At 38.4% G+C, this 27873-nt stretch overlaps 1 protein-coding gene across 6 annotated transcripts in view; it reads right to left on the bottom strand.

Annotated features, from left to right (window-relative positions):
• Positions 1 to 27873, bottom strand: part of SLC25A26 (solute carrier family 25 member 26) — a 174393-nt gene that overhangs the window by 17855 nt on the left and 128665 nt on the right. For all 6 annotated transcript variants that reach the window (XR_005021810.1, XM_036868498.1, XM_036868500.1 and 3 more), the window contains one exon: positions 14906 to 14950. Coding sequence is in view for 5 of the 6 variants with exons in the window: in XM_036868498.1 (XP_036724393.1) it covers positions 14906 to 14950 (45 nt within the window). In the remaining variant the exon portion in view is untranslated. The remainder of the gene's footprint in view (positions 1 to 14905; positions 14951 to 27873) is intronic.

Here is a 27873-nt window from a genome sequence, read left to right as displayed (position 1 = left end):
ACAGCAAACCGAAGGTATTTATAAGACACTTCACTTCCACATACAGGTAACTCATACTAGAATGATATCAGAATATTCAAGTGAATGAACAAACTCTGTCAACGTCCAAAATAATTTGCTTTAAATAATATGGGTTTGTAATTTTTTTAAGTAATGAATTGTCTGAATATAGAACTTTGGAAAAAGAATACTGAGACCAAGCTAAAAAGATGAGTGTTGTTTACAAATGATTCATTTGGGGGCAACTTTAAATTCATTAAGCAACAAGGATAATGACAAGAAACCTGGCTGGTAAAAAGTACTGTATATGAATTATGAAAATATTTTGAAATTACATATTTGTTCACATATATGGAGGAACCGGAGGACTGTGATCAACAAAAAACTGGCTGGAAAGACAGGAGAAAATTAAGGAAACACTCCCATTTACCACTGCAACAAAAAGAATAAAATACCCAGGAATAAACCTACCTAAGGACACAAAAGACCTGTATGCAGAAAACTGTAAGAAACTGATGAAAGACATTAAAGATGATACAAACAGATGGAGAGATACACCATGCTCTTGGACTGGAAGAATCAACATTGTGAAAATGACTATACTACCCAAAGCAATCTACAGATACAATGCAATCCCTCTCAAACTACCAATGGCATTTTTCACAGAACTAGAACAAAAAATTGCACAATTTGTACGGAAACACAAAAGACCCCAAACAGCCAAAGCAATCTTGAGAAAGAAAAATGGAGCTGGAGCAATCAGGCTCCCGGACTTCAGACTATACTACAAAGCTACAGTAATCAAGACAGTATGGTACTGGCACAAAAACAGAAATATAGATCAATGGAACAGGAGAGAAACCCACGCACATATCTTTGATAAAGGAGGCAAGAATATACAATGGAGAAAAGACTGCCTCTTCAATAAGTGGTGCTGGGAAAATTGGACAGCTACCTGTAAAAGAATGAAATTAGAACACTCCCTAACACCATACACAAAAATAAACTCCAAATGGATTAAAAACCTAAATGTAAGGCCAGACACTATAAAACTCTTAGAGGAAAACACAGGCAGAACACTCTATGACATAAATCACAGCAAGATCCTTTTTGACCCACCTCCTAGAGAAATGGAAATAAAAACAAAAATAAACAAATGGGACCTAATGAAACTTCAAAGCTTTTGCACAGCAAAGGAAACCTTAAACAAGATGAAAAGACAACCCTCAGGATGGGAGAAAATACTTGCAAATGAAGCAACCGACAAAGGATTAGTCTCCAAAATTTACAAGCAGCTCATGCAGCTCAATATCAAAAAAACAAACAACCCAATCCAAAAATGGGCAGAAGACCTAAATAGACATTTCTCCAAAGAAGATATACAGATTGCCAACAAACACTTGAAAGGATGCTCAACATCACTAATCATTAGAGAAATGCAAATCAAAACTACAATGAGGTATCACCTCACACCAGTCAGAATGGCCACCATCAAAAAATCTACAAATAATAAATGCTGGAGAGGGTGTGGAGAAAAGGGAACCCTCTTGCACTGTTGGTGGGAATGTAAATTGATACAGCCACTATGGAGAACTGTATGGAGGTTCCTTAAAAAACTAAAAATAGAACTACCATATGACCCAGCAATCCCACTACTGGGCATATACCCTGAGAAAACCATAATTCAAAGAGTCATGTACCACAATGTTCATTGCAGCTCTATTTACAATAGGCAAGACATGGAAGCAACCTAAGTGTCCATCAACAGATGAATGGATAAAGACGATGTGGCACATATATACAATGGAATATTACTCAACCATAAAAAGAAATGAAATTGAGTTATTTGTAGTGAGGTGGATGGACCTAGAGTCTGTCATACAGAATGAAGTAAGTCAGAAAGAGAAAAACAAATACCGTATGCTAACACATATATATGGAATCTAAAAAAAAAAAAAAAGGGTCTGATGAACCTAGAGGCAGGACAGGAATAACGACACAGACGTAGAGAATGGACCTGAGGACGTGGGGAGGGGGAAGGGTAAGCTGGGACGAAGTGAGAGAGTGGCATGGACATACATACACTACCAAATGTAAAACAGATAGCTAGTGGGAAGCAGCCGCATAGCACAGGGAGATCAGCTCGGTGCTTTGTGACCACCTAGAGGGGTGAGATAGGGAGGGTGGGAGGGAGACGCAAGAGGGAGGAGATGAGGGGATATATGTATATGTATAGGTGATTCATCTTGTTGTAAAGCAGAAACTAACACACCGTTGTAAAGCAATTATACTCCAATAAAGATGTTAAAAATAAAAAAGACAGGAAAGATTACTCGCAGGAAGTGTAATATTATTGTTTATGAGCTTTAAATAACTTAAGGGTAGATTAGAAAATGGAATAAAAATGTAGTTTAGACAACAGTATGAGTGACTACTATTGACAGTATTACTTACCACTTGCTGAGTACCTAGCATGTTCCAGAAACTATGCAAAAGATTTCACATTTCTCATTTAATTTTGAAAGGTGTGTATTATTATCCAGACACACAGGTGTAGGGTGGTACTAAGAGTTGTCAAGTAACTTGCCTGAGGTCACACAGATCGAAAGTGGGGTAAATGAAGCTGACCGTTACGGTCCCCTAAAGCCATGTGCCTTGTAGACAGAATAGTATATATGCAACATTTATAAGCTTCCTCGATACACAGCTCAACTTCTAGGGGAGCTACAATATAATATGCAAGTTATTAAAGAAAATATTTTGATGTCAATAAATGTAATAAATCATGTAGGTTTGGAATGGAGGTTTTTTTTTAAGGCCCTGTCTCAACAACCAAAAATTTTTAAATTGCCGTAACTTCTCAACCTAAGTAAGTATTTCCATTGCCACAGAGGTCTAATGATCATTCCTGTAAAAGCAAGTAAATGACTGCGGGGGGAGGGGCAGAACAGAAAGAAAGGGAGGCCCAATGTGAAGAAACCACAGTGTTGGGTCTAACTGATGTGACAGAGCTTGTAAGACTAAAAAAAGCAGGCGGCCATACTTTACTTGGTGTTCGCTTACTTTATCGCTATTCCAAAGTCCTGTTTCCATTTTCTTTTCAAATAAAAAACGAAATTTTCAGATGAATCCATGCACATTAGCTTATATCTCATGTAAATGAGACATTTCAAGCAACGAGAATGGCAGTCAGAAATGTTCTTAGTTTCACTTTTGCGGTTTTTCTTGAGAAAAGTTTCCTTAACATAGGATGACTGGAAACGATTTCTAGTAGCTTATTTAGAAAATTTCATTTTGAAATCATTTTAGACTTACAGAAAATGTGCAAAAATAGTAGAGGTCCCATACACCCTTTACCCAGCCTCCTCTACTGTTGACATTTTACATAACCCAAGTATAATGATCAAAACAGGAAATGAAAATAGGTACAATACTCCTAAGATACAGACCTTAATTGAATTTCACCATTCACATTGTTAAAGGTGTGCAAATTTAAACATCAGGCCTGATTTTTTTTCAATTAATGATATTTCTACTATCCAGTAGGATATTATGAGGAATCCTGAATACTTAGTGGTAGGCACTACAAAAACAATCAGGCTGTTCTAATTTTCCCAAGTGATTCTTCACTCAGAGCTCAAGGCCCATCAGAGGAAGAAGGCGTGAAGTTACTTTCGAGGCTCCTCCACACACACCGCGCCAGGGTTACAGCTATTAGCACCAGTATTCATTCACAGGACAGAGAGCAAACACCAGGCCCGATACTAGGAAATGGCTGGGAGTCCAAGCCTGAGCCAAGTGTCTTTCAAGTACAGCATGAAGAGAAGGCTTTGTCACTTTAAAAGACCCACCCAAATGTGCACAGTTGTCTTATGAACGAACAACAAATTGAAAATAAGCGTTTTGGCTTCAGTGCAGGGAAACTTAAATTTGGGACTTCTTCAGTTGTTGTACTCAGAAGTAGTTATGTGGCTTCCAACTGTGTAAGATTACAACACTTTACCCCATGAGTTTTATGGTACCTTAGTAGGTATGTGTGCTGAATCGTCTACTCAGTTCCACATGAATGACATCATAATAAATGATGATAATTCATTTAAGACAACAGAAAAGACAATCCTCTGTGCAGGTCTCACTGCTGTCTGTCTAGCACCAGAATTTCATAACACATTAAAGACAGCAGATGATTAATTTCACTCAACTGCCCTCCATACTGTAGGTGATCAAGCTATTGTATAGCTTTGACACATACACTTTAAAAAATAATTAAAGCAACAGCTGCCTATAATTTTATTATTCAATTAACAATTAATAACTGAATAATAAAATTATATTTATAATTTACATTAATGAATTCTCTGTGAAGTACTTATATACAAACATGACTTTAAAAAAGAGACTTCCAGGACTTCCCTGGTGGTGCAGTGGTTAAGAATCCACTTGCCAATGCAGGGCACACGGGTCCGAGCCCTGGTCTGGGAAGATCCCGCATGCTGCAGAGCAACTAAGCCCGTGAGCCACAACTACTGAGCCTGCGCTCTAGAGCCCGTGAGCCACAACTACTGAGCCATCATGCCACAACTACTGAAGCCTGCGTGCTTAGAGCCCGTGCTCCTCAAGAGAAGCCACCGCAATGAGAAGCCCATGCACCAAACAAAGAGTAGCCCCCCGCTCACCTCAACTAAAGAAGCCTGCAGGCAGCAATGAAGACCCAATGCAGCCAAAAGTTTAAAAAATAAAAAAATAAATAAATTTTATAAATAAATAAATAAATAAATAAATAAATACGGGATTTCCAAAGCAAAGTTTTTAAATGAAAAGAATAATGATTACAATTGGGAACCACAAGTAAGCTTTCACTTCTGCCCTACCATGGCTGGAGCAATATACACAAGTGGTTAAAGGGCTAAAATGGATTCCTCTTAAACAGAACTAATTAAAACTGGGTACACCTAACTATTTACAGTACACAGGCTAATCTTGGTTATAATGGCAGCTGGATTGAAACTATTCTGAGATTTGTAAATAGCACCAACTTGATGTGGCTGATTTGTACCTTGCTTTCAGTTAAACTGTATTTTGGTTGGTTGAGATATTGAGATATTTACCTTCTAGATAATTAGGGTGGTAAAGATAATAAGAGTTCATAAGAAATTTTTTAATGAATGATTGTGCTGGTAAATATTGGGTTGGCCAAAAAGTTCGTTTGGGTTTTTCCTTAAGATGGTACAGAAAAACCCAAACGAACTTTTTGGCCAACCCAATATAAGAAATTTCATTTATTCTTGAGCAAACGTAAGATGCTGAGTTTGCTGAGTAATATTTAGGTTTTACAATTACAAAGTAATATTTTTGGATATGTGTGGCTAGGTTTCATTTGGGAGGTATTTATTCTGATCGGAGGGCTGTCTGAGCTTCCTGGATCTGTGGTTTGATGTCTTTTATTAGTATGGGTAGGGGCAAAAGGTATCTAAACTGAGTAACATTTATTATTATAACTGATGCTCATGATACAAATTTTAAGTCAACAAGAAAAGGTGTGATTATTTTTAATACTTCTGCCTGGAAAGACACACTTGGTTTGCTATGTTTAAGTATGTAACAATCTTTTTAAAAGATTTTTATGAAAATGGTTCAAATGGAAGAACTGGGGGCTTACACTAACAAGCTCCATTTATCCAGAAACAGGTACACTGACAAGCCAGTATCCTCAAAAGCACCAAAAAATATGTATAATAAGGACTCACTTCTTTTCATTAACCTGCAAAAGCTCACTCATCTGACCCTGATTCAACAGGAGAGGGACTTCATTACCTTCACCTCTGGAGTCTCATAGGGTTCTTGCATAATTCCTTATACAAAGAAGGCAGGCAAATATTTGGAACCGATATGAATACCTATAATGTTAAGTAGTGTTGGATAATTTTACCCTTGTGTAGAGAATGAGGAGAACATCAACTGGCCAAAACATCATAATCCCAAATTGTCATTTGTGGCTCAGGAAAGAACCGTATAAACGAGGAACGGCTAACGGGTTCCACCCTCAGGATGAACATTTACTTAACTGGACAAGGCTTTCTAGTGAGCTGGGCTGAGATGGCCTTCCAAGGCTTGGGTGAGGTTCAGCTGGAAGGAGGGCTAGGATCAACCAGTGATGACAAGAGTGAAACCAGAGCAGCACAAACAGTATCATATCGCATATTTTACACCAAACATACTAAACTCACACACACCAAAACACTCACAAATACCCAGGAAGCAGGTCTAAAGGACAAACAGAAACAAAGCTAAACTCCTTTTTCATCCCCATTTTTTAAAGGAGGTTACATGTGAATCTGTACATGGCTCCCTTGAAATCAAATACTAGCACAGTTTTATATCTCCAAAGGAACTGGGCATCATTATAGGCATTTTTTAAAAGTGCTTTTTAATATATATTTGTTTGATAATCTGATTAAAATAAAGTGTGGTAAATTCCTTTCTCACACTTTGTCTCAGCCAAAAAAAGTCAATTTGATTCATCACAGGAATGTTGTATCTGAATGAGCATATTTATCTCATTTTGCTCACAAACTTGCATAAACAGAAGAGAAACACCCAAAAGAAGATGACAAAGGAGGAATCTGGTTGCATTTTATTGTTTTTTGACAAAGGGACCCTAACCCACTACCCTCTAGCCTGTGGGACCCATGAGGCAAGGTTAAATCTTAACTCGGTTGCAAGTAATGGAACCTGTAAGGAACATATTAGGTGTTGTTACTGCTTTGGCTTGACAACTGTAACTGCAGCAGGACACCAGGCAGCTGAGTACACCGGTCCAAAGGAGGAGATGGGAGAAGGATCCAGAGCTCAGAAGTGACACCCTTTCCATCCATCCTGTCAGGCTTTGCTACACATCCTTCCTTCCTTACTTAGTTTTTCTTGCCATCTCTTTTTAACCATCTGTCTCTAAGAATTCAAAAGTTCTCATATTTTTTAAATGTTAAAAAAGATGTCTGCTTCATTATAATGACATTTTGCTAAAATCCTAATCAGCATCTCAGACTCTGACTTTGCTGGTGATCTGGACATAAAATATTTTGCTCTTATTTTTAGGAGTTCTCTTCCATCTTGACATGCTGTATTTAATTAGGGGACAAAACTTAGTGTGGTAAAAATCACACACAATCATTTTTACTCTGTTATCATTCCCTTCTCAATCTTTAATATGCCTTTACAGGAATCTATGTTCTGATCAAACACGTCTGTGCAGATACCAGATTGTCCCAGTCTCAGGAAATGGTGCAGTGGAGACCCTGAGCATGAGCACCTTCTAAATTACTATCATTTTGTTCATATACTAAAGGTATGGGGGAATCTTGTGGGATGGAGTGAATAAAAGACAATTTAACTATTATTAAAATTAAGAATCAGGACTTCCCTGGTGGCGCAGTGATTAAGAATCCGCCCTGCCAACGCAGGGGACAACGGGTTCAAGCCCCGGTCCGGGAAGATTCCACATGCTGCAGAGCAACTAAGCCTGTGCACCACAACTACTGAGCCCGTGTGCCACAACTACTGAAGCCCGTGCGCCTAGAGGCCTGTGCTCCGCAACAAGAGAAGCCACCACCATGAGAAGCCCTGGCACACCGCAACAAAGAGGAGCCCCCGCTCGCCCCAGCTAGAGAAAGCCTGCATGCAGCAACGAAGACCCAATGCAGCCAAAAATTAATTAAAAAATAAGAATCAAACAACAATAAACAAGTTACTCTCAATTTGAATAAAAATATAGTTTTTATAAAGTAGTGGCTGTTTAAAAGACTTCTAAAAATGTACTGATTTTATACATTGTCCTATAACGGAATGATAATCCACTGGCCCCTGATTTCTGTTACAAAGCTATGATTTCATTTTAGAAAATCATCAGCATAATGTGAAAATCTTACATAACCAAACTGATTTTATTTTCATTTTTCTTCAAACGTTGCATCTGAGGTTAAGTTTGCATTTCTTCTAGTTACTGCTTTGCAAACTTTGTAACATCTTGTGGCTAGAAGCAAAACTACTTAGACCTGGCAGCATTCTTTAATAATCCTCTACACTTCTCTATATATTCAGACCACTAGAACAAATCTGACATTCTTACAGGAATTTTATCATATCCTTTCAAAATACGTGTATTGTTTGCCAAAGGCTCAGTGAGAGTACATGTGTATGTTAGAGCTGTGATCATACTTCTAAAAGAAACTACTTTTAAATAAAACAGTTGATGTATACAGCTACCCAACTTTGCTTTGACCTTGAAAAAGAAAGAATGCTAACCTCCAAACAATTAGTAAATAGTCATAAAACACCTGCTGTGTAAAAGTCAGAACTACAAAGAATATAAATGATCAGAAGACAAAGTTTCTTCCTCCAAAAAGCCAAGTCCTACAAGGAATTAAAACACAAACACGTTGGAAATGTAGTCTGGCTCCACTCATCCCCATAAACTATCTGTGCTCCCCCATGTCGGCCCCTGGGAGCTGACTCCTTCCTGAAGCAAACACTGTTTAACCCTTGCCCAAGTACAGCAGAACCAGGGATGGGTTGGGGGAGGGGAAGAAGGGAGGCTGGTCTAAGAAATATGGTATCCAGGGCTTTTAAGTTTTACGTCATCAAGTTAAAGAATCAACACAATTTGCAGAAACGCCTGAAATAAGCTGATTAGATATAATACAACCATCTCAACTTTTTACCAACTTTTGAACATATGAAACAGCAACGACATTCTTAAAGAGATTGTACGCTATGTGCAAAGTTATGTGTAAAATAATTAAGGACATCAACTCGGGAGTCAGACTGTCCGGGTTCAAATCCTGGATGTACCCCTTAACACTGAGTGTTCCTGAGGCCTTGGGCAAGGCACTCAAACTCTTCTTCAGTTTCCACATCTGCAAAATGAAGACGGCAAGAGCACCCACCTCACAGAATTGCCATGAAGATTAATAGGATATCATCCATGGAAAGTGATCATCACAGTGCTGGGCACACTGTAACTCTGAGAAATGCTACGTATTATGATTATTAATGATCATGACTGTAGTAATAAAAACAGTGTTAACACAGTAAAAGGGTACTGGACAGAAAACTGAGGACTTAGTTTGGCAGATGAAAGACAATCTCTCTGAGCCCTGGTTTCCCTGTTTTGGTGGGGATGACAACAGGACCTGTCTCTCTGAGTTGTATGTCACGTGAATAAGATGCTAAGGAATATATAATGTACTCCTCAGCACAGTGCCTGGCATACATCTGCTCAACACACAACGTGTTTTTTATAAGTGTTTGGGCGTCAATAGCGCATAACTAAATAAACTAATTATTTAATGCTACAAGGAAATAAACAGGTGCTGTGTTTACTGAGCAGGGGAAGATGGAAGGTCCTACTTTAAAGGTGGGTGGACAGGGAATGCCTCTCTGAAGTGACATGATCTAAGACCTAAAGAACAGGAAAGATTTGGACGTGAGAAAGCCTAGGGAAAGAGCCAGAGTGAAAGCTTGATGAGGGATTTCTGTCAACCCTCTTGATCACTATATTCCCCAGGCCCTAGGCACATAGTAGGTACTCAGTAACAATGTGTAGAATAAATGAATAAAGAATATTTCTGGCGGAGGGCACAACAAACTTAAAGGCCCTCGGGTAAGGAGCAGCCCGGCGAGTCCGAACACAACAGAGGGAGGCCAGCTGGGCTGCAGGGCAGGACGTGGACGTGGGGAGGCTGGAGTGTAGCGGGCGGGTGCTGTGGGATACGGTCGGTGAGGCAGGAGGGGCGGATAACACGGGACCCTGTCAACCGCAGTTTAAACTCTGGATTTTACTCTTCTTTCAAAGAGGTGTCACTGAAGGCTTTTAGCAGAGAGTGGTATGATCTGATTTATTCTTTAAAGATCACTCTGGCTGTTGTGAAGAGAAGATATTTTAGAGAAGCAAGAATGGAATCAGGGAGACCATTGGAGAGGCCAACTTGGCAACTCAAGCAGAGAGATGAATTAGAGGCTTCAATCAGACAGTGGACTCTTCTGGGACTTCCCTGGTGGCACAGTGGTTAAGAATCCGCCTGCCATTGCAGGGGACACGGGTTCGAGCCCTAGTCCAGGAAGACCCCCACATGTCACGGAGCAACTAAGCCCATGCACCACAACTACTGAGCCTGCGCTCTAGAGCCACAACTACTAAAGCCCGCGTGCCTAGAGCCTGCGAGCCACAACTACTGAGTCACGCGCCTAGAGCACGTGCTCCGCAGCAAGAGAAACCACCACAATGAGAAGCCCTTGCACCGCAAACGAAGAGTAGCCCCAGCTCTCCGCAACTACAGAAAGCCCGCACGCAGCAACAAAGACCCAACACAGCCAAAAATAAATAATAACATAAAAATAAATTAAAAAAAAAAAAAAAAAAGAAGAAGAACAGTGGACTGTTCTGATGGGCTGGATGATGAGGGAAAGAGAGAACTGTGGAGTCATTCTTAAGTTTCTACTTTAGCAAGCAACAGACATGTGTTCTACTTACTAAGAAGGAGACACCTGGGAAGGAACAGGTTGGGGAGAAGGGGAATAAAAACCAAGTTTTCTGTTCTGAACTGGTTCCCCTGAGACACCCTGAGTAAGGGTGTCATCTAGGAAGTTGGTCATGTGAGGCTGTAACTCAGCGCAAGTGGTCCACAAGAGAGCTTTAAATATGCAAGTCAACCATATACACAGGGCATTCAAAGCCAAGGGACAAGATGAAATAATAAGCTTTGGTTTTTTGTCAGATAAGAGAACCACGTAGTCTAACGTGTTTCTCTTCTTGTTGGGCTACTAGAAAAGTTCCAAACTCAATATAAATCTTAAAGGAAAATGATCTTCTCAGAGGTTCTGGATATGATGATCTACCCCTTTTACTTCCCCTCCTCTTTATGGTGTTTAGTCTTCTTTCATCTAAATCTTTTTTGTAAGCATATGTACTATTAAAAAAAAAAAAAAAGAAAACATAAGAAATGAGGTAGTGAAATGACATGATTTGGGGAGTCGGGGGGCTGGCTCCCCCAGTGCCTTGGGTGGCCTTCAATTACAGACACGCTACCTTGGAGTTATGTGTGGGCATGTGCTTCTCTGGTAGAGTAAAAACTCCTCAAGGGCATCAGCCACGTCTTATTCATCCTTGAATTGCTGTGAAATGAAACAGTGTCTAGCTCACAGCAGGCAGGGAATACATGTGCACTAACGGCATCTGTCACTTTTCTATAAATAGAAGGGGTTCAGGCCTTATCAGAACGTGCTAAAGCTCAGTTCTAAGATACAGTACACGAATAAATACCAATCAGCGATACAGACAAATGTTAGCTATAAGGGTAAACCTTCAGGGTCTGGATTGGAAGACTTCAAGCACGAGAAAAAAACTGAGCTGGCTTTAAAAGATGCATAGCATTTGATCCGTGAAAGCCCACTGCAGAAAGAAGCCAAAGAAAAGGGGCAGTAAGGAGGCTATTCTGGTTGGAAGGGAAGGAAAGGAAGGAAAGGAGGGAAAGCAAAAAAAAAAAAGTGTAAGGGGAAGGGAGCTGGAAAAACCAGTTAAGGACACGGTATGGACATCCGTGCCAACAACTTCATGCTTTAGAGTTTTAGAAAGTTATACATTTCTGGGAACTTCAAAGAGATGTTTAAAGAAGATCACACAAATTCAATGTGTAGAACAGATGAGTGTTAACTAAGTCCAGGCATACGTTAGTAAGAATCTGATAAAAAAAGGAGGCCACAGGTTCCAAAAAGTCAGAGTGAACACAACTTGGTGAGTGATAGAGAAAAAGAGGATCAGATTTAATCTGGGATTTGAGACCAAAGGGGTCAGGAGAATAGTAGTATGATTAACAGAAATCAGGGAGACAGCAGGAGGAAGTGATTTTAGAAGGCGATACCATCGATTTTAGGCAGAATAAGTTTAAGATGATAGTGGCCACCCCCTACCTCCAGATTCCCACTCCTTATAGCACAATGTGCACACAATCTGCCAAAGTGCTTGCTGAGAAAAATTTTTCTTAGCAGTATTTCCACATAAACATCATAGAGAAACCCTTCCATATAATACAGTGTCTCTATGGTTGCAGAAACAAATTTAAATGGATAAACTCATAAATACAAAAATAAAAGACATGCCAAAAATTGTCTACTTTTACAAAGCACTGTGGTTTCACATTTGGATGTTTAAAGAAAAAAGCACTATTATATGAAAAGATGCTCAATATTATTTAGCCCTGAGAGAACTGCAAATTAAAACCACAATGAGATACCAGTACACAACTATTAGAATGGCTAAAGTTTTATTTAATCTAATAATAACAAACAATGACATGGATGCAGAGCAACTGGAACTCTCACACATTGCTGGAAAATGGGACAGCCACTTTGGAAAACACTGTGACAGTTCCTTGCAAATTAAACTTCTATTTTCCCTATGACCCAGCAATCCCATTCCTAGGTACTTACCCAAGAGAAACAAAAATATATGTCCATACAAATACCCATATGCAAATATTTGCAGCAGCTTCATCCATAATCATCAACTCGAACGTGTATCAACTAGTAACTGGCTAAACAGATTACAGTACGCGTACACAATGAAATGCTACGCAGCACCAAAAAGGAGCAAACTACTGGTACGGGATAAAACAGGAATGAATCTCTTCTTTCATATTAAATGAAAGAAGCCAGGCACAAAATACTACATAGTGTGTGATTATATTTATATGATATTCCGGAAAAGGGTGATGATATTACATTTTGTTTAGGGTGGTAGTTATATTTGTCAAAACCTGTAAAAATGTACACTTAAAAGGAGTTTTCCCGTATGACAATTATTCCTCAATAAATCTGACAAAAAAATATATATATATATATGGCATCTTAACATTGGCTCAAAGGAAAGTATTAAAGCTCAACATCGTTATCTATGATTACTCTGAAAAATTCTAGACATACATACATTCAATCATTCATTTATTTATTTATGGCTGCACTGGGTCTTCATTGCTGTGGGTGGGCTTTCTCTAGTTGCGGTGAGCGGGCGCTACTCTTCGTTGTGGTGCGAGGGCTTCTCATTTCGGTGGCTTCTCTTGTTGCAGAGCATGGGCTCAAGGCGTGTGGGCTTCAGTAGTTGGGGCTCACAGGCTCCAGAGCGCAGGCTCAGTAGTTGTGGCGCACAGGCTTAGGTGCTCCACGGCATGTGGGATCTTCCCGGACCAAGGCTCGAACCCACGTCCCCTGCACTGGCAGGCGGATTCTTAACCACTGCGCCACCAGGGGAGCCTAGACATTTCTTAACTAGCTAGCATACTGCAAATGTCCTGAATACTGCAAAGAAACAAATCCCATGCTTTTTCCCTCTTTGGGCCTCAAAACATTCCTGTGCAGAAACTGGGCCTAAGTATGTTAGACACAGTGCAGAAGCCACATGAATGCTGTTTATTGAGACACTAATAAAGTGAGTCTTGTTTGCTGGACAGCTGTTGCTTCATTGTCTTTTGTCATACACAAAAATAGAGAGGTGTTATGCTTATGGAATGTGACCTTCTCATCGGATAGCTGTTACATCACGCCCAGAAACCCTGCCAGAGAAATCCAATTTCACCGTGTGCCACGTGGAAAACAGTAAAAACAAAAACAAACAAAACGACCATGAAAGATCCCAAAACCTGCATTAAATGAACTGTACTACTCCTTAAAATCAGATCATTTATAAGAAGTATTTCTCAATACTTAATATTGCTGAGTTTATTTTTATGAATAATGTTTGTCCTCATTTTATTATCCTTAGTATGTAACTTCAAAAGAATATTTTTTAGAGTCCAAATAACTGTTATTCTTCCAAAGACATTTTCTTTGAGCGCACCATGATTACTAATGCTATACAATGATGAGAGTAATTCCTTTATTTTTTGTATTATCAAATGCCTACCTAGGTACTTTGCCATTTTACAGTTTGGTCATTTATAAACCATTTTCATTTGAACAAGGGTTTTCAGATTCTTTTGCTCATTATCCACAGTGAGAAATACTTTCACATTGCAACCTAGTACACAGATGCATGTATATATGTACACGCAACACTGAAGTTTGACAAAGCAAGACTTAACCTTACCTCATAAGATGCTATTATTTTCCCTTTTGTTGTTGTCTTTAAAATGCTGGCAAACACCTACATAATTCATACCGTGACCCGCAATTTCTGAAATCATTGCACCAGGAGATGAAAAACAAATACAATGTCTCTGCATGTTTTGTACAAAGGCTTTCAAATTTTCATTTGTTTGTTTTTAAACATATGAGTGACCTTCCCCAAGGCTGACTCACAACTCCCCACACTCTGCTCCTTCTCACTGAGGGTTCCTAGGCCTGGTGAGCAGGAAAGACAGAAGGGACCTTCAGAAACCAAGCCCCCTGCTGCTCCCCACTCCCACCCACCATCAGACGTGGGCGGGAAGGTCTTGGCCTTCGAGGCCTACAAATATTCAGAGCCTTGCTTTCCTTCCTTTTCCATTTACCCTCATTGTTATTCCTTAACCTCTACACACACACACACACACACACACACACACACAGCGAAGTGAAATAAAATTCAAGTGGGTGGAAAAAGAGTTACAATACAGAGGAAAGTAAAGTTTTTCCTAAACATCTCAGGATTTCAGTTACGCCTGCTCTGCTTATTTCCCAGACCACAGACACCTAAACAAGTTTAAAACACTGAACTGGCATGTAAATCCCACTCACAAAATACTTCCAACTCCTAATAATTTTGAGTTTTTAAACCGCTACTCAATATTATATTCTACTATTCCACACCGAAACTACTGGGTATTAATTATCATAAGATAATTAGAGAGAAATTTTAGATGAAGATTGGAAAACTTACTTTTAAGGACTCCCACAGGGGAAACTGGACCAATGAGAAAGGAATCTGAAGAGAAAAAAAAAAAAAAAAAATCAAATTAGGCAGGAAAGATCAGTTTGCTTAGCATGACTATATGAACCTATAATTATTACTTAGAAACATTATTTCATTTTAACTTTATGTACATAATAAAGCTACCATTAAACAAATTTATAAGTACAGGATGCATAGTTTTTAGAAAAAGAGTTAAACGGTAACTGCCTGTAAAATCTACTAATTTTTTGAGGCCAAGGGACATAAAATGATGCCCTCTTGAAACTGAAAGAGAAGCACAATATGAAGAGTGTCTGGCTACTGAAAGAAATGAGAAAATAAGTATTTTCCATCACAGGTAATGAAGACTTTAAAAATGTGACATTTCTCTGCTTAAGAGTTTGAGCTGTCTACTCCTCAGCGGGCCACGTGTCACGGTTGAAAAGAGAAGCAGGGAGGGGGAGAGAGAGTGGAGTAGGGGGGGAGCCAGGAGGGAGGAGGGCAGCACAGGAAGCGGGTAGTGGAGGAGAGGAGGGGAAGGGGAGGAAAGGAGAAAGGGAAGAGAGGAAAAGGGGAGGAGGGGAGAGAGAAGGAAAGGAGAGGGAGAGAGGGGAGGGAGAGGAGTGAGGAAGGACAGAGGGGACAAGGCAGGTGGATGGGAGGAGAGAGAGAAGAGGAAGCAGCCAGAGCCGCTTGCAGGAGGAAGCTGAGAAGCAAGGTCTGGGGACAGAACACGGGCGTGGGGAGGAAGGAACGGCTTCTCAGTGTGGAGGAGTGAGGGCTCTCAACAGACAGGAGCACAGTTGGGCCTGAAAGCCTGATTTAGTCTCAAGCTTGGTCAGGGAGAAGAGTCATCCCTAGCAGTGAAGACAATCAGCATACTTAGACTAAGGATTTACAATTAGCTGTATATAGCAATAAGCTAGAATTGTTACCAAGCACTTTTCACATGCCAGGCACTGTGCCAACCAGCACTTCATAGTTTTTATTTCACTGAATCCTCACAACAACCCTGTAAGATGGGTATTATTACCATCCCCATTTTACAGATCAAGAAATGGAGGTCCAGAGATGCTGTTTAACTTGCCTAAAGCACAGTTAGGAAGTAAAAAGCCCAGACAATCTGACTACAGGGCCCTGTCTGACTACTACTCTACCTAAAAGACATCTAATTGGATTTATCTGCATATAAATTCACTGCCAGTATAATCCATTTGCTTTTAATTAAACTTTCTCAAATTCTAAAATAGAACCCCACCCTCCATATTTCCGAAAATAAAAATACCTGAACTCCAGGGGATCCTACCCACTAACCTAGGTAATATCCACACACTATCCACTGGGCCTACATAAGGCATGATGCTGCTCAAGCAGGTCGTGGCCCCAATATAGTTGCTCTGTATTCAGTTCAGTTGTAAGTGAAAAGTAAATGTGGACTTTGATCAATAACAATATGCATAGGGGTATGTGAGTGTGTGTGAGTGTGTGTGTGTGTGTGTGTGTGTGTGTGTGTGTGTGTGTATGTCAGAGGCCACAATGTTGAAGGGATTAATGGGTATTTACCTTCCCATGAATTAAGAGCACTAAATTACTTCCAAAATATTTATATTTAATCAGAAATTAAGAGTCTAGCATCATCTGTCTTATTCTGCTGGAAGAAATGATGGGCCCTGGGCTTGACACTGGTCACAGAAAGAAAAATCTGCCTTCCATTCAGGCAGGAAATGGCAGTGAGAGAGGGGGAAAAAAAAAAAAAAAATCAATGTCAATAAACTAGTTTAAGGTGACAAACTAAAATCTCATGGAATTTTGTCATCTTCATAAATAAGCAGCGCCCCATCCTGTACATCAAAGTTCCATAATAGGAGACAAATTTAGTTGAGCTTTTTGTCACCAAAACATGAAAGCATCTGACACTGTCCATTCTGACACTAAAATGCTATATTTTCAATTAAATTATCAAAACCCAAAAGACTGTAGTTTTCGTTTCCTTTTTTGGCTGCGCTGCATGCTGGCGGGATCTTAGTTCCCCAACCAAGGATCAAACCTGGGCCCCCTGCAGTGGAAGTGATGAGTCCTAACCACTGGACCACCATTTTTAAAAATTTATAATATGTACTAAAGTACCAAAGAGGACTAACGGTTGGTGGGATTAGAGATGGCTTTAATTTTCTTCTTTGTACTCTCTCCTCCCAAATGTAAATATGTCACATTTTAACAAGAATGTAAATATTTCACTTTTTTTTTTAACATCTTTATTGGAGTATAATTGCTTTACATTGCTGTGTTAGTTTCTGCTGTATAACAAAGTGAATCAGCTATACGTATACGTATATCCTCATATCCCCTCCCTCTTGCGTCTCCCTCTCACCCTCCATATCCCACCCCTCTAGGTGGTCACAAAGCACCAAGCTGATCTCCCTGTGCTATGCTGATCTCCCTGTGCTATGCGGCTGCTTCCCACTAGCTATCTATTTTACATTTGGTAGTGTGTATATGTCAATGCCACTCTCTCACTTCGTCCCAGCTTACCCTTCCCCCTCCCCGTGTCCTTAAGTCCATTCTCTACGTCTGCGTCTTTATTCCTGTCCTGCCCCTAGGTTCTCCAGAACAATTTTTTTTTTTTAGATTCCATATATATGTGTTAGCATACGGTATTTGTTTTTCTCTTTCTGACTTACTTCACTCTGTATGACAGACTCTAGGTCCATCCACCTCACTACAAATAACTCAATTTCATTTCTTTTTATGGTTGAGTAATATTACATTGTATATATGTGTCACATCTTCTTTATCCATTCATCGGTCAATGGACACTTAGGTTGCTTCCATGTCCTGGCTATTGTAAATAGTGCTGCCATGAACATTGTGGTACTTGACTCTTTTTGAATTATGGTTTTCTCAGGGTATATGCCCAGTAGTGGGATTGCTGGGTCATATGGTAGTTCTATTTTTAGCTTTTTAAGGAACCTCCATACTGTTCTCCATAGTGGCTGTATCAATTTACATTCCCATCAACAGTGCAAGAGGGTTCCCTTTTCTCTACACCCTTTCCAGCATTTTTTGTTTGTAGATTTTTTGATGATGGCCATTCTGACCAGTGTGAGGTGATAACTCACTGTAGTTTTGATTTGCATTTCTCTACTGATTAGTGGTGTTGAGCATCCTTTCATGTGTTTGTTGGCAATCTGTATATCTTCTTTGGAGAAATGTCTATTTAGGTCTTCTGCCCATTTTTGGATTGGGTTGTTTGTTTTTTTGATATTGAGCTGCATGAGCTGCCTGTATATTTTGGAGATTAATCCTTTGTCGGTTGCTTCATTTGCAAATATTTTCTCCTATTCTGAGGGTTGTCTTTTCGTCTTGTTTATGGTTTCCTATGCTGTACAAAAACTTTTAAGTTTCATTAGGTCCCATTTGTTTATTTTTATTTCCATTTCTCTAGGAGGTGGGTCAAAAAGGATCTTGCTGGGATGTATGTCATAGAGTGTTCTGCCTGTGTTTTAGAGTGTCTGACCGTACATTTAAGTCTTTAATCCATTTTGAGTTTATTTTTGTGTATGGTGCTAGGGAGTGTTCTAATTTCATTCTTTTACATGTAGCTGTCCAGTTTTCCCAGCACCACTTATTGAAGAGGCTGTCTTTTCTCCATTGTATATTCTTGCCTCCTTTATCAAAGATAAGGTGACCATATGTGCGTGGCTTTATCTCTGGGCTTTCTATCCTGTTCCATTGACCTATATTTCTGTTACTGTGCCAGTACCATACTGTCTTGATTACTGTAGCTTTGTAGTATAGTCTGAAGTCAGGGAGCCTGATTCCTCCAGCTCCATTTTTCTTTCTCAAGATTGCTTTGGCTATTCGGGGTCTTTTGTGTTTCCATACAAATTGTGCAATTTTTTGTTCTAGTTCTGTGAAAAATGCCATTGGTAGTTTGATAGGGATCGCATTGAATCTGTAGATTGCTTTGAGTAGTATAGTCATTTTCACAATGTTGATTCTTCCAATCCAGGAACATGGTATATCTCTCCATCTGTTTGTATCATCTTTCTTTCATCAGTGTCTTATAGTTTTCTGCATACAGGTCTTTTGTCTCCTTAGGTAGGTTTATTCCCAGGTATTTTATGCTTTTTGTTGCAATGGTAAATGGGAGTGTTTCCTTAATTTCTCTTTCAGATTTTTCATCATTAGCGTATAGGAATGCAAGAGATTTCTGTGCATTAATTTTGTATCCTGCTACTTTACCAAAGTCATTGATTAGCTCTAGTAGTTTTCTGGTAGCATCTTTAGGATTCTCTATGTACAGTATCATGTCACCTGCAAACAGTGACAGTTTTACTTCTTCTTTTCCGATTTGGATTCCTTTTATTTCTTTTTCTTCTCTGACTGCTGTGGCTAAAACTTCCAAAACTATGTTGAATAATAGTGGTGAGAGTGGGCAACCTTGTCTTGTTCCTAATCTTAGTGGAAATGGTTTCAGTTTTTCACCATTAAGAACAATGTTGGCTGTGGGTTTGTCATATATGGCCTTCATTATGTTGAGGTAGGTTCCCTCTATGCCTACTTTCTGGAGAGTTTTTATCATAAATGGGTACTGAATTTTGTTGAAAGCTATTTCTGCATCTATTGAGATTATCATATGGTTTTTATCCTTCAATTTGTTAATATGGTGTATCACATTGATTGATTTGCAAATACTGAAGAATCCTTGCATTCCTGGGATAAATCCCACTTGATCATGGTGTAATCATACCTTTTAATGTGTTGTTGGATTCTGTTTGCTAGTATTTTGTTGAGGATTTTTGCATCTATGTTCATCAGCGATACTGGCCTGTAGTTTTCTTTTTTTGTGACATCTTTGTCTGGTTTTGGTATCAGGGTGATACTGGCCTCATAGAATGGGTTTGGGAGTGTTCCTCCCTCTGCTATATTTTGGAAGAGTTTGAGAAGGATAGGTGTTAGCTCTTCTCTAAATGTTTGATAGAATTCACCTGTGAAGCCATCTAGTCCTGGGTTTATATTTCACATTTGTAAGATGAAAAAAGGTCCTATAACTTACTGTAATAAGGCCTGTAACTTATAACTTATTGTAACTTATTGAACATTAACCTTCTTCACTTCTTGATTAAAATAAACCATATACTGAACTGTATGTTATTGGCACTTTTTTGGTACTTAATAAATAATACCAGATTTTGAATCCTGTAGATGGGCATTTTGCCCATTTTCCTCCATTAAAAGTTATTCATTAAATTGTTCCTTCAATTTAAAGAAGTAATTTTAAAAATCACACATTTGAAGTGGCCAAAACTGTTCAATTGGGTATTTATTTTAAAAAGTGAGCTGACAGTAAATCCCAACTTCACTCTAAAACAAGATTAATTGACAGTCTCAGGTAATTAAATGTGCTGTAAATGCGTGAATACTTAAATATATTTCTGGCTTCTGGTAATGAAACATCCCTCATAAGATAAACTCCTGATGTGTGAAAATGTTTCAAACATTCTTCAAGTCAAAATCTTACTGAATGCCTTGTCATTTACAATATGAAGAAATAATGAAAATGTGTTCCACTCATGTGACAGTAGTACTGCCAGCAAATATGGCTCCATGGCTAAAACAAATTCTTCTCCCAACTTCTACAGAACATGGGCCGGTCAGAAGGCAAGTTCCCTCCCCATGTCTGGTTTGGAGTTTCAAAACAGTGATGTTTCTTCAAAACGTGGAATTTTAAACGCCATACAGATGTAAGCTGTTATTCTAAAATGTTTTATAGATGAATAAAATGAATAGCTGCACTCAGAGGTCTTATATTCCAAAACACAACATACCCATTTTATTGCACCAAAAGTTACAAAATGGCTCACTGTTGTGACCTTTTTAATGCCTCCATTTAAGATGTTTTGTTTGAGTAAGGTTGTTAAGACCCAGGGCCCTAACAAGTGAGCAGCAGTAAACTCAGCTACCATCAAAGAGGCAGATGTAGAGGGGGAAAAAACCTGCTAAAATTCAACATGGATTCCACTAGTAATAAACACAGCAATAATTCCATACGAGAGTGCATGTGAGGATTCCATGTGAAGTAGAGAAAGTGAAAGCTGAGTGGTAAACAGGCGAAGGAAGTGTTGGGCATTACTAATGAAATAAAGAAGGTACAAAATTGCATTATGAGCACGCTTTACCTATTACCAAGTGTTTGGACTAGATTATCCTTGAAGCCAATCAATGCTTATAATCCTATGATCTTAAAATAAATGCCTATAACCTTATAGTCCTTTAACAAATAATAATGTGATTTATAATATAACTGAAGGGATATGAAGATATGATTTCTAAGATATCATTTAGCTCTAGAATTCTATGGCTCAATGGACAGATCAAATTAGAATACGTTTTAAAAAAATAAGACTTGATTGTAAGCTGCAAAGAACACAATGGATCCTACAAGTGACCCAAAGGGGAGTCTCCTTTCTGTTGCAAGACAGTGTCCAAATTTCTGTGCTTGATTTCGGGTTTTCCATTCTAGTGTTGCAAAGATAACAAAGCCAGTTCTCCTGTTAAATACTCTGTGCCTCTTTCCATTCAAGCCCAGTGGTAACCAAGGACAAGTGAATCTGAAGACCTGAAAACATTTTGCCCCAAAGTGACTACCATTCTTTAAAAAAGAAAAAAAAAAAAAAAAAGAAAAAGGTGAGACCCATTCAAATCTGGTCTGCTGCCATCTGACATACCAGGAAAGCATTCTAATAATAAATATTTATTGATTTTTAAATTTAACAACTATAATTCATTGACATGCACTGTACATAGAGAGCAGAATGTATACCTAATAAAGGAAAGTAACCTAAAAGTAGAAAAAATTTAAAGTTACTCACTCCTAAGGTTTATAAACCATACTAAAATTCCAAAAGCATCTTTCCAAAGAAAGCACTAAATGGACACAAGAGTATCAAAATAAAATAGGGAAGGAGATGAGTGTGAGCAGTTTGATTCTCAAGTAAGATTAGATCTCAGAGGCAGGAGCACTGAGAGTATCAAAACTTCTACAAAGATATAGTAAGCAAAACAGGGTGGTAGTGGCATCAACACAGACATACAGACAATGGAACAGAATGAAGAGCCCAGAAATAAATCCTTGAATATATGTTCGAATGATCTCTGACAAGAGTGCAAAGACCAGCCAATGGGGAAAGGACAATTTCTTCAACTAGTAGTGTTAGGAAAATGTATATTCACATGCAAAGGAATCAAGTTGGACCCTTACATTACCCTATATACAAAAAATTAACTCCAAATGAATCAAAGATCTAAATGTAAGACCCAAAACCATAAAAGTCTTAGAAGAGGGGAAAACCTTCATGATATTAGATTTGGCAATGATTTATTGGATATTACACCAATCCACAGGCAACAAAACTAGACAAATGGGACTACATTAAAATTCCAAACTTTGCATCAAAGGACAAAATCAACAGACTGAAAAGGCAACCTACGGAATGGGAGAAAATATTTGCAAATCATCAATCTGATCAAGAGTTAATATTCAGAATACATAAACAACTTCTACAACTCAACAGTAACAAAAAATCCTATTTTTCAAATGGGCAAAGAATTTGAATAGACATTTCTCCAAAAAAGATATACAAATAGCCAACACGCAGATGAAAAGCTGCCCAACATTACTAATCATTAGGGAAATGCAAGTCAAAACCAAAATGAGATATCACTCATTATGAAACTACTATGAAAGAAGGAGAAAGAGAGGTAAAGAGAGAGGGAAAGAGGAAAGGAAAGAAGGAAGGAAGGAAGGAAGGAAGGGAGGGAGGGAGGGAGGGAGGGAGGGAGGGAGGAAGGAAGTATGGACAAGGATGTGGAGAAACTGGAACCCCGTGCTGTATTGGTGAGAATGTAAAATGGAGTAGCCACTTGGAAAAGAGTACGGCAGTTCCTCGAAAGATTAAAAATAGAATTACCATGTGATTCAGCAATTCTACTTCTGGGTATATACACTAAAGAATTGAAAGCAAGGTCTCAGAGAGAGATTTGTACATTTATTTTCATAGTAGCATTATTCAGAATAGCCAAAAGGTGGAAGCAGCCCAAGTGTCCACTTATGCATGAAAGGATACACAAAATATGGGATATACATACAACAAAATACTATTCAGCCTTAAAAAGAAGGTAATTCTGACATGTTACAGAACAGATGAACCTGGAGGACATTATGGTAAGTGAAATAAACCAGTCAGAAAAAGACAAATATTGAAGGATTCCACTTATATGAGGTATTTAGCATAGTCAAATTCATAGACACACAAAGCAGAATGGTGGCTGCCGGGGGGCGGGGGGGGGGGTTGGATTAAGATGGGAAAGGGGAGTTGTTGTTTAATGATTATTACACAAGTTTAAGAGTTTCAGGTTTGCAAAATGAAAAGTGTTTTGAAGACAACTGCACAACAATGTAAAAACACTTAACACAACTGAATTGTACACTTCAAAATGGTTAAAATGGTATGTATTATGTGTATTTTATCACAATTTTTAAATTTTTAAAGAATTTTTAAAAGATATTGTTACTAAAAAGACAAGCCATAGACGAAAAGAAAATATTCACAAAACACATGTCTGAAAAAGGACTTCTATTCAGAATAAAGGACTTTCAAAACTCAATCATAAAAAGAAAAACAAATAACCCAATTTTTAAAATGCACAAAAGACTTGAACAAGCACTTCACAAAGAAAGTTACACAAATCACTAATATAAGCACAAAAAAGATAGTCAACATCATTAGTCATCAGGGAAGTGTTAATTAAAACACACTGAGAAAACAATCTGGTGTTTCTCCCCAAAGTTAAACATACAACTTGGCAATTCCACTCTTAGGTATACGGCCAAAACCAGGGACTCAAACAGATACCTGTACACCAATCTTCACTGCAGCATTACTGACAATAACCAAATAACCCAAGTGTTCATCAACAAATAAATGGATAAACAAAATGTGGTCTGTCCCTACAGTGGAATACTATTCAGTCATAAAAAGGAATGAAGTTGTGATATATGTATGCTACAATATGGATGAACCCTGAAAACATCATGCTACGTGAAAAAGCCAGATACAAAAGGACAAATATTCTATGATTCCATTTACATGAAATAGCTAGAGTAGGCAAACTTAGACAAAAACTAGATTAAAATTTACAGGGCTCAGGAAAGAGGAGAGTAGGGAGTGATTGCTTTATGAGTACAGAGTTTCTGTTTGCAATGATGAAAAAGTTGGGGAGTAGACTGTACTGATGATTGCACCACACTGTCAATTACACTGCAGTGTATACCTAAAGTGGTTAAACTAGCAAATTTCATGTGGTATCTATTTTACCACAATTTAAAAACTATTTTTTAAAAAGCACACATTGACGTGCCATTATACAACCACTAAACTGGCTGAAATAAAAAAGACTGACAAAACCAAATAATCGTAAAGATGTGGAGCAACCACAACTCTCAGATTTTGACAATGGGAACTTAAAATGGAACAATCACTTTCAAAAGGGGTTTGCTAAGTTTTTATTTGATCAGGAAATTCCACTCCTAGGTATTTGTTCAAGAGCAATGACAATATATGTCCACAGTAAGATCTGTACATGAATGTCAAAGCCGTCTTAATCACAATAGTTAATGCCCATCAACAGAAGAAAAGCTATACAAATTGTGGTATATTCATACAGTGGAACATTAGGAATAAAGTGGAAAGAACTACTGATACATGCTGTAACACTGATGATTCTCACACACATCATATCAAGTAAAAGAAGCCAGACACAAAAAGGATTTATACTACAAGACTCTATTTACAGAAAGTTCAAGGAAAAGGCAAAACTAACCTGAGTGGGTAGAGTAACTGCGATGGGATATCAGAAAACATTCTAGGGATATGGAAATATTCACTATCATATCAGGGGTGTGGATGACATGAGCATATCCATTCTTCAAAAGTGTACATCTATGATGTGTGCATTTCAACGCAGACAAATGTTATCTACAAATACACTATGAAAAATACAGTAGTAATCACAGTGAAGAGTGGGTAGAGATATAGATGAATAAAAATGACAGAATACTGATAACTGTCAAAGCTTGGTGATGAGCACTTTGGGGTTTGTTATACTATTCGTTTACCTTGTGTATGATTTAAATTTTTCTTAAGTTAAAAAAAAAGTGTGCAAGTAAAGCACGATTATTAAAATTCATATACAGAAGCCTAGAACTAAAGGTCAAAGCGGGCTTCTTATCTCCAGTTAACCAAAGTTAAGTGACACTAATAGTTTGGGATATAGCTTCTCATTTATCTCAACATACTTAGGTTTAGTTTTGTTTTGTTTTTTTTCAATTAAACGTTAGTATACATACAGTTCCAAAATTTAAAATTTTCCCTAAACAATGTCTAGTGATATTTCCATGTTGATCAATATAGATCTGTCATTTCTGACCATTGCACAGTATTTTATAACATTTAACTATCCCTTGATAGTTGATGTCCAATTTCATCTCTCATAAAACACTATTTTTGTTTAATCAATCATTCTGATACGTAGGAGATTCTAGATATATCATACAGATTGTAAACATATAATTTCTAAACATACCTAATAACAACGTGGAAGGCTAATGCCCAACGTTAACCCTTCATCAGCATGATCATCCTTATAAATGCCCAGTGTTAATATGCAGGAGTATCAGAGCACAAAGATATCTTCCTTTAGGCATCATTTAACAAATCAATCAAAATGAAAATCACAGTATCACATTGGCTTTCACATATCTTGTGAATAATTCTAACACATCATTCAACATTAACTGATTCTGAGCAAATGTTCAATACTTGCATTAAGATTTAATCCTGCTTCCAGGGGTCTGTAAACAATTACTTATGGAGTAGAATTATGGTATCAAGAATTACCAATATATGTCTGACTTACAGAATACAAATATAAGGTCACAAGTATACACAAGTTGTGCCCTATCTTTAAAAAGAAAAAAAGAACTATTTTTGTTAGCTGGGATTCTTAAGAAATAAAATTAGAAATACTTTTTAAAGTTTTCCATTTAATTCAAGAAAGTTAAATAAAATCTATCTTTATATAAATATACACACATACACATACACATATACACTGATTCCTTTCCATTTATTTTCCTGGCTTCTTTAATGAACTATGGATCACCCCACAATTCTTATGATAATCATTCAGCAATTGGGACGACTCTTGTTAATGAAACCTGAATTTTCTTTTTGAGTATACAAAGCAAAGGAAGAAGTTCATTTTCAGTTCTTCACAGAGTCACTTCCAACATGTTAGGCAGTGTTGATTTAAGTCTTTTAAGGAAACAGCCAAAGAGTAATTGAAGGAGGTGCCTGAGACTCAGAATTTCAAAACCAGAATTCCTGTCAAGAGGTGAGGACTCTGGCACAGGGTCAGGAAACAGATGTTCTCAGTTAGCATTTGCAGGCAACTTTAATCCCTTACAAAATATAATCAGGTTGTTCTTAAGATGTTTTTCTGCAGCTGAGAATGGCTTTAGCAAGTAGAGTCCAGCTGTCTCTCCCACCTACCACTCCCTCCTTCCCTTCCAGCAGCCCAGTTAGCTCATGACTCAGAAAGCAAAGAAAAATGAGTAACCAATCCCTCAAGAAGTTCTACAATACAGAGTAGACTATTGTATCACCAACTGCCCTTGTTAACTAAGGCACATGTTTATTTATCTAGGTTTTCCTCATTTCTGAAGCAATTTGGTTTTTGGTAATAAAGATGTTCTAACTGATGGCTTCCCAAACTCTAAGAAGTAAAAATAAAATTAGATAAATACGATTTAAAAGACTAGCCAACAGCAATAAACATCTCACCTAACATTCAAAACATTTGTATAGGTACATCCTTTGGGTATTTAGGCAAAATTACAACTTAAAAAGAATCATGAAAAATAAAAAATTTGTATAGTGGTTAGGCTGTGCAGGTAGCTCACTTGCTCCCTCCATCCCTCCCTCCCACCTGCCTTCTTTCCTCTCCCAGCATCACCCTCAACCTCCCCAAAATAATCCAGTGGCAGTAAAAGCAAATTTGAAAGCAGCCCCATTAACATAAAATGACAACCAGGGGCTTCCCTGGTGGCGCAGTGGTTGAGAATCTGCCTGCCAATGCAGGGGACACGGGTTCGAGCCCTGGTCTGGGAAGATCCCACATGCTGCGGAGCAGCTGGGCCCGTGAGCCACAACTACTGAGCCTGCGCGTCTGGAGCCTGTGCTCCACAACAAGAGAGGCCGCGATAGTGAGAGGCCCGCGCACCGCGATGAAGAGCGGCCCCCGCTCGCCGCAACTAGAGAAAGCCCTCGCACAGAAACGAAGACCCAACATAGCCAAAAATAAATAAATAAATAAATAAATTGGGGGGGGGAGAAAAACGACAACCAGGAGCCTCATCACAAGTGGGACGCTGACAAAGTTACAGTATGGTCAGAAGGAAGAGGGGATGGGGGAACAGAAGAAAAGATGGCAGTAAGCTTGATAAGGGCAGGAAGGTACAGGTGTCTTACTTGCTTACTTCTCATTATCTCCCACTACCTGGCCCAACAGTGCTCAGTAACTATTTACTACATGAGTGAATGGAGGAAAGGCAAAGGAATGGAAGAAGAGAAAGCAGGGAAAAAGGCAGGTGGCAGGATTAGGGTAGAACCCAGGTTTTCTGGCTCATAGTCCAATGAATACTCTCTCCACTCATGAACTATTGATCTAGAAGTATTTGCTAGAACAGTGCTTTGAGAGCTGAATGACAAGAAAAAAGAAAAGTGAGTATCAATTAAATACAAAAGGGAAAAAATATAAAAATAGATCCTATTCATTATATTTGTTAGTGAAGTCAATAAGAGAGAAATACGCAGGTACACACACACACACAA

This window comes from Balaenoptera musculus, chromosome 11 (genome assembly GCF_009873245.2).
Source record: "Balaenoptera musculus isolate JJ_BM4_2016_0621 chromosome 11, mBalMus1.pri.v3, whole genome shotgun sequence".
In the NCBI taxonomy this organism is placed as follows: Eukaryota; Metazoa; Chordata; class Mammalia; order Artiodactyla; family Balaenopteridae; genus Balaenoptera; species Balaenoptera musculus.
The sequence above is the reverse complement of the archived record's forward strand: the minus strand, read 5'-3'. Positions and strand labels throughout refer to the sequence as shown.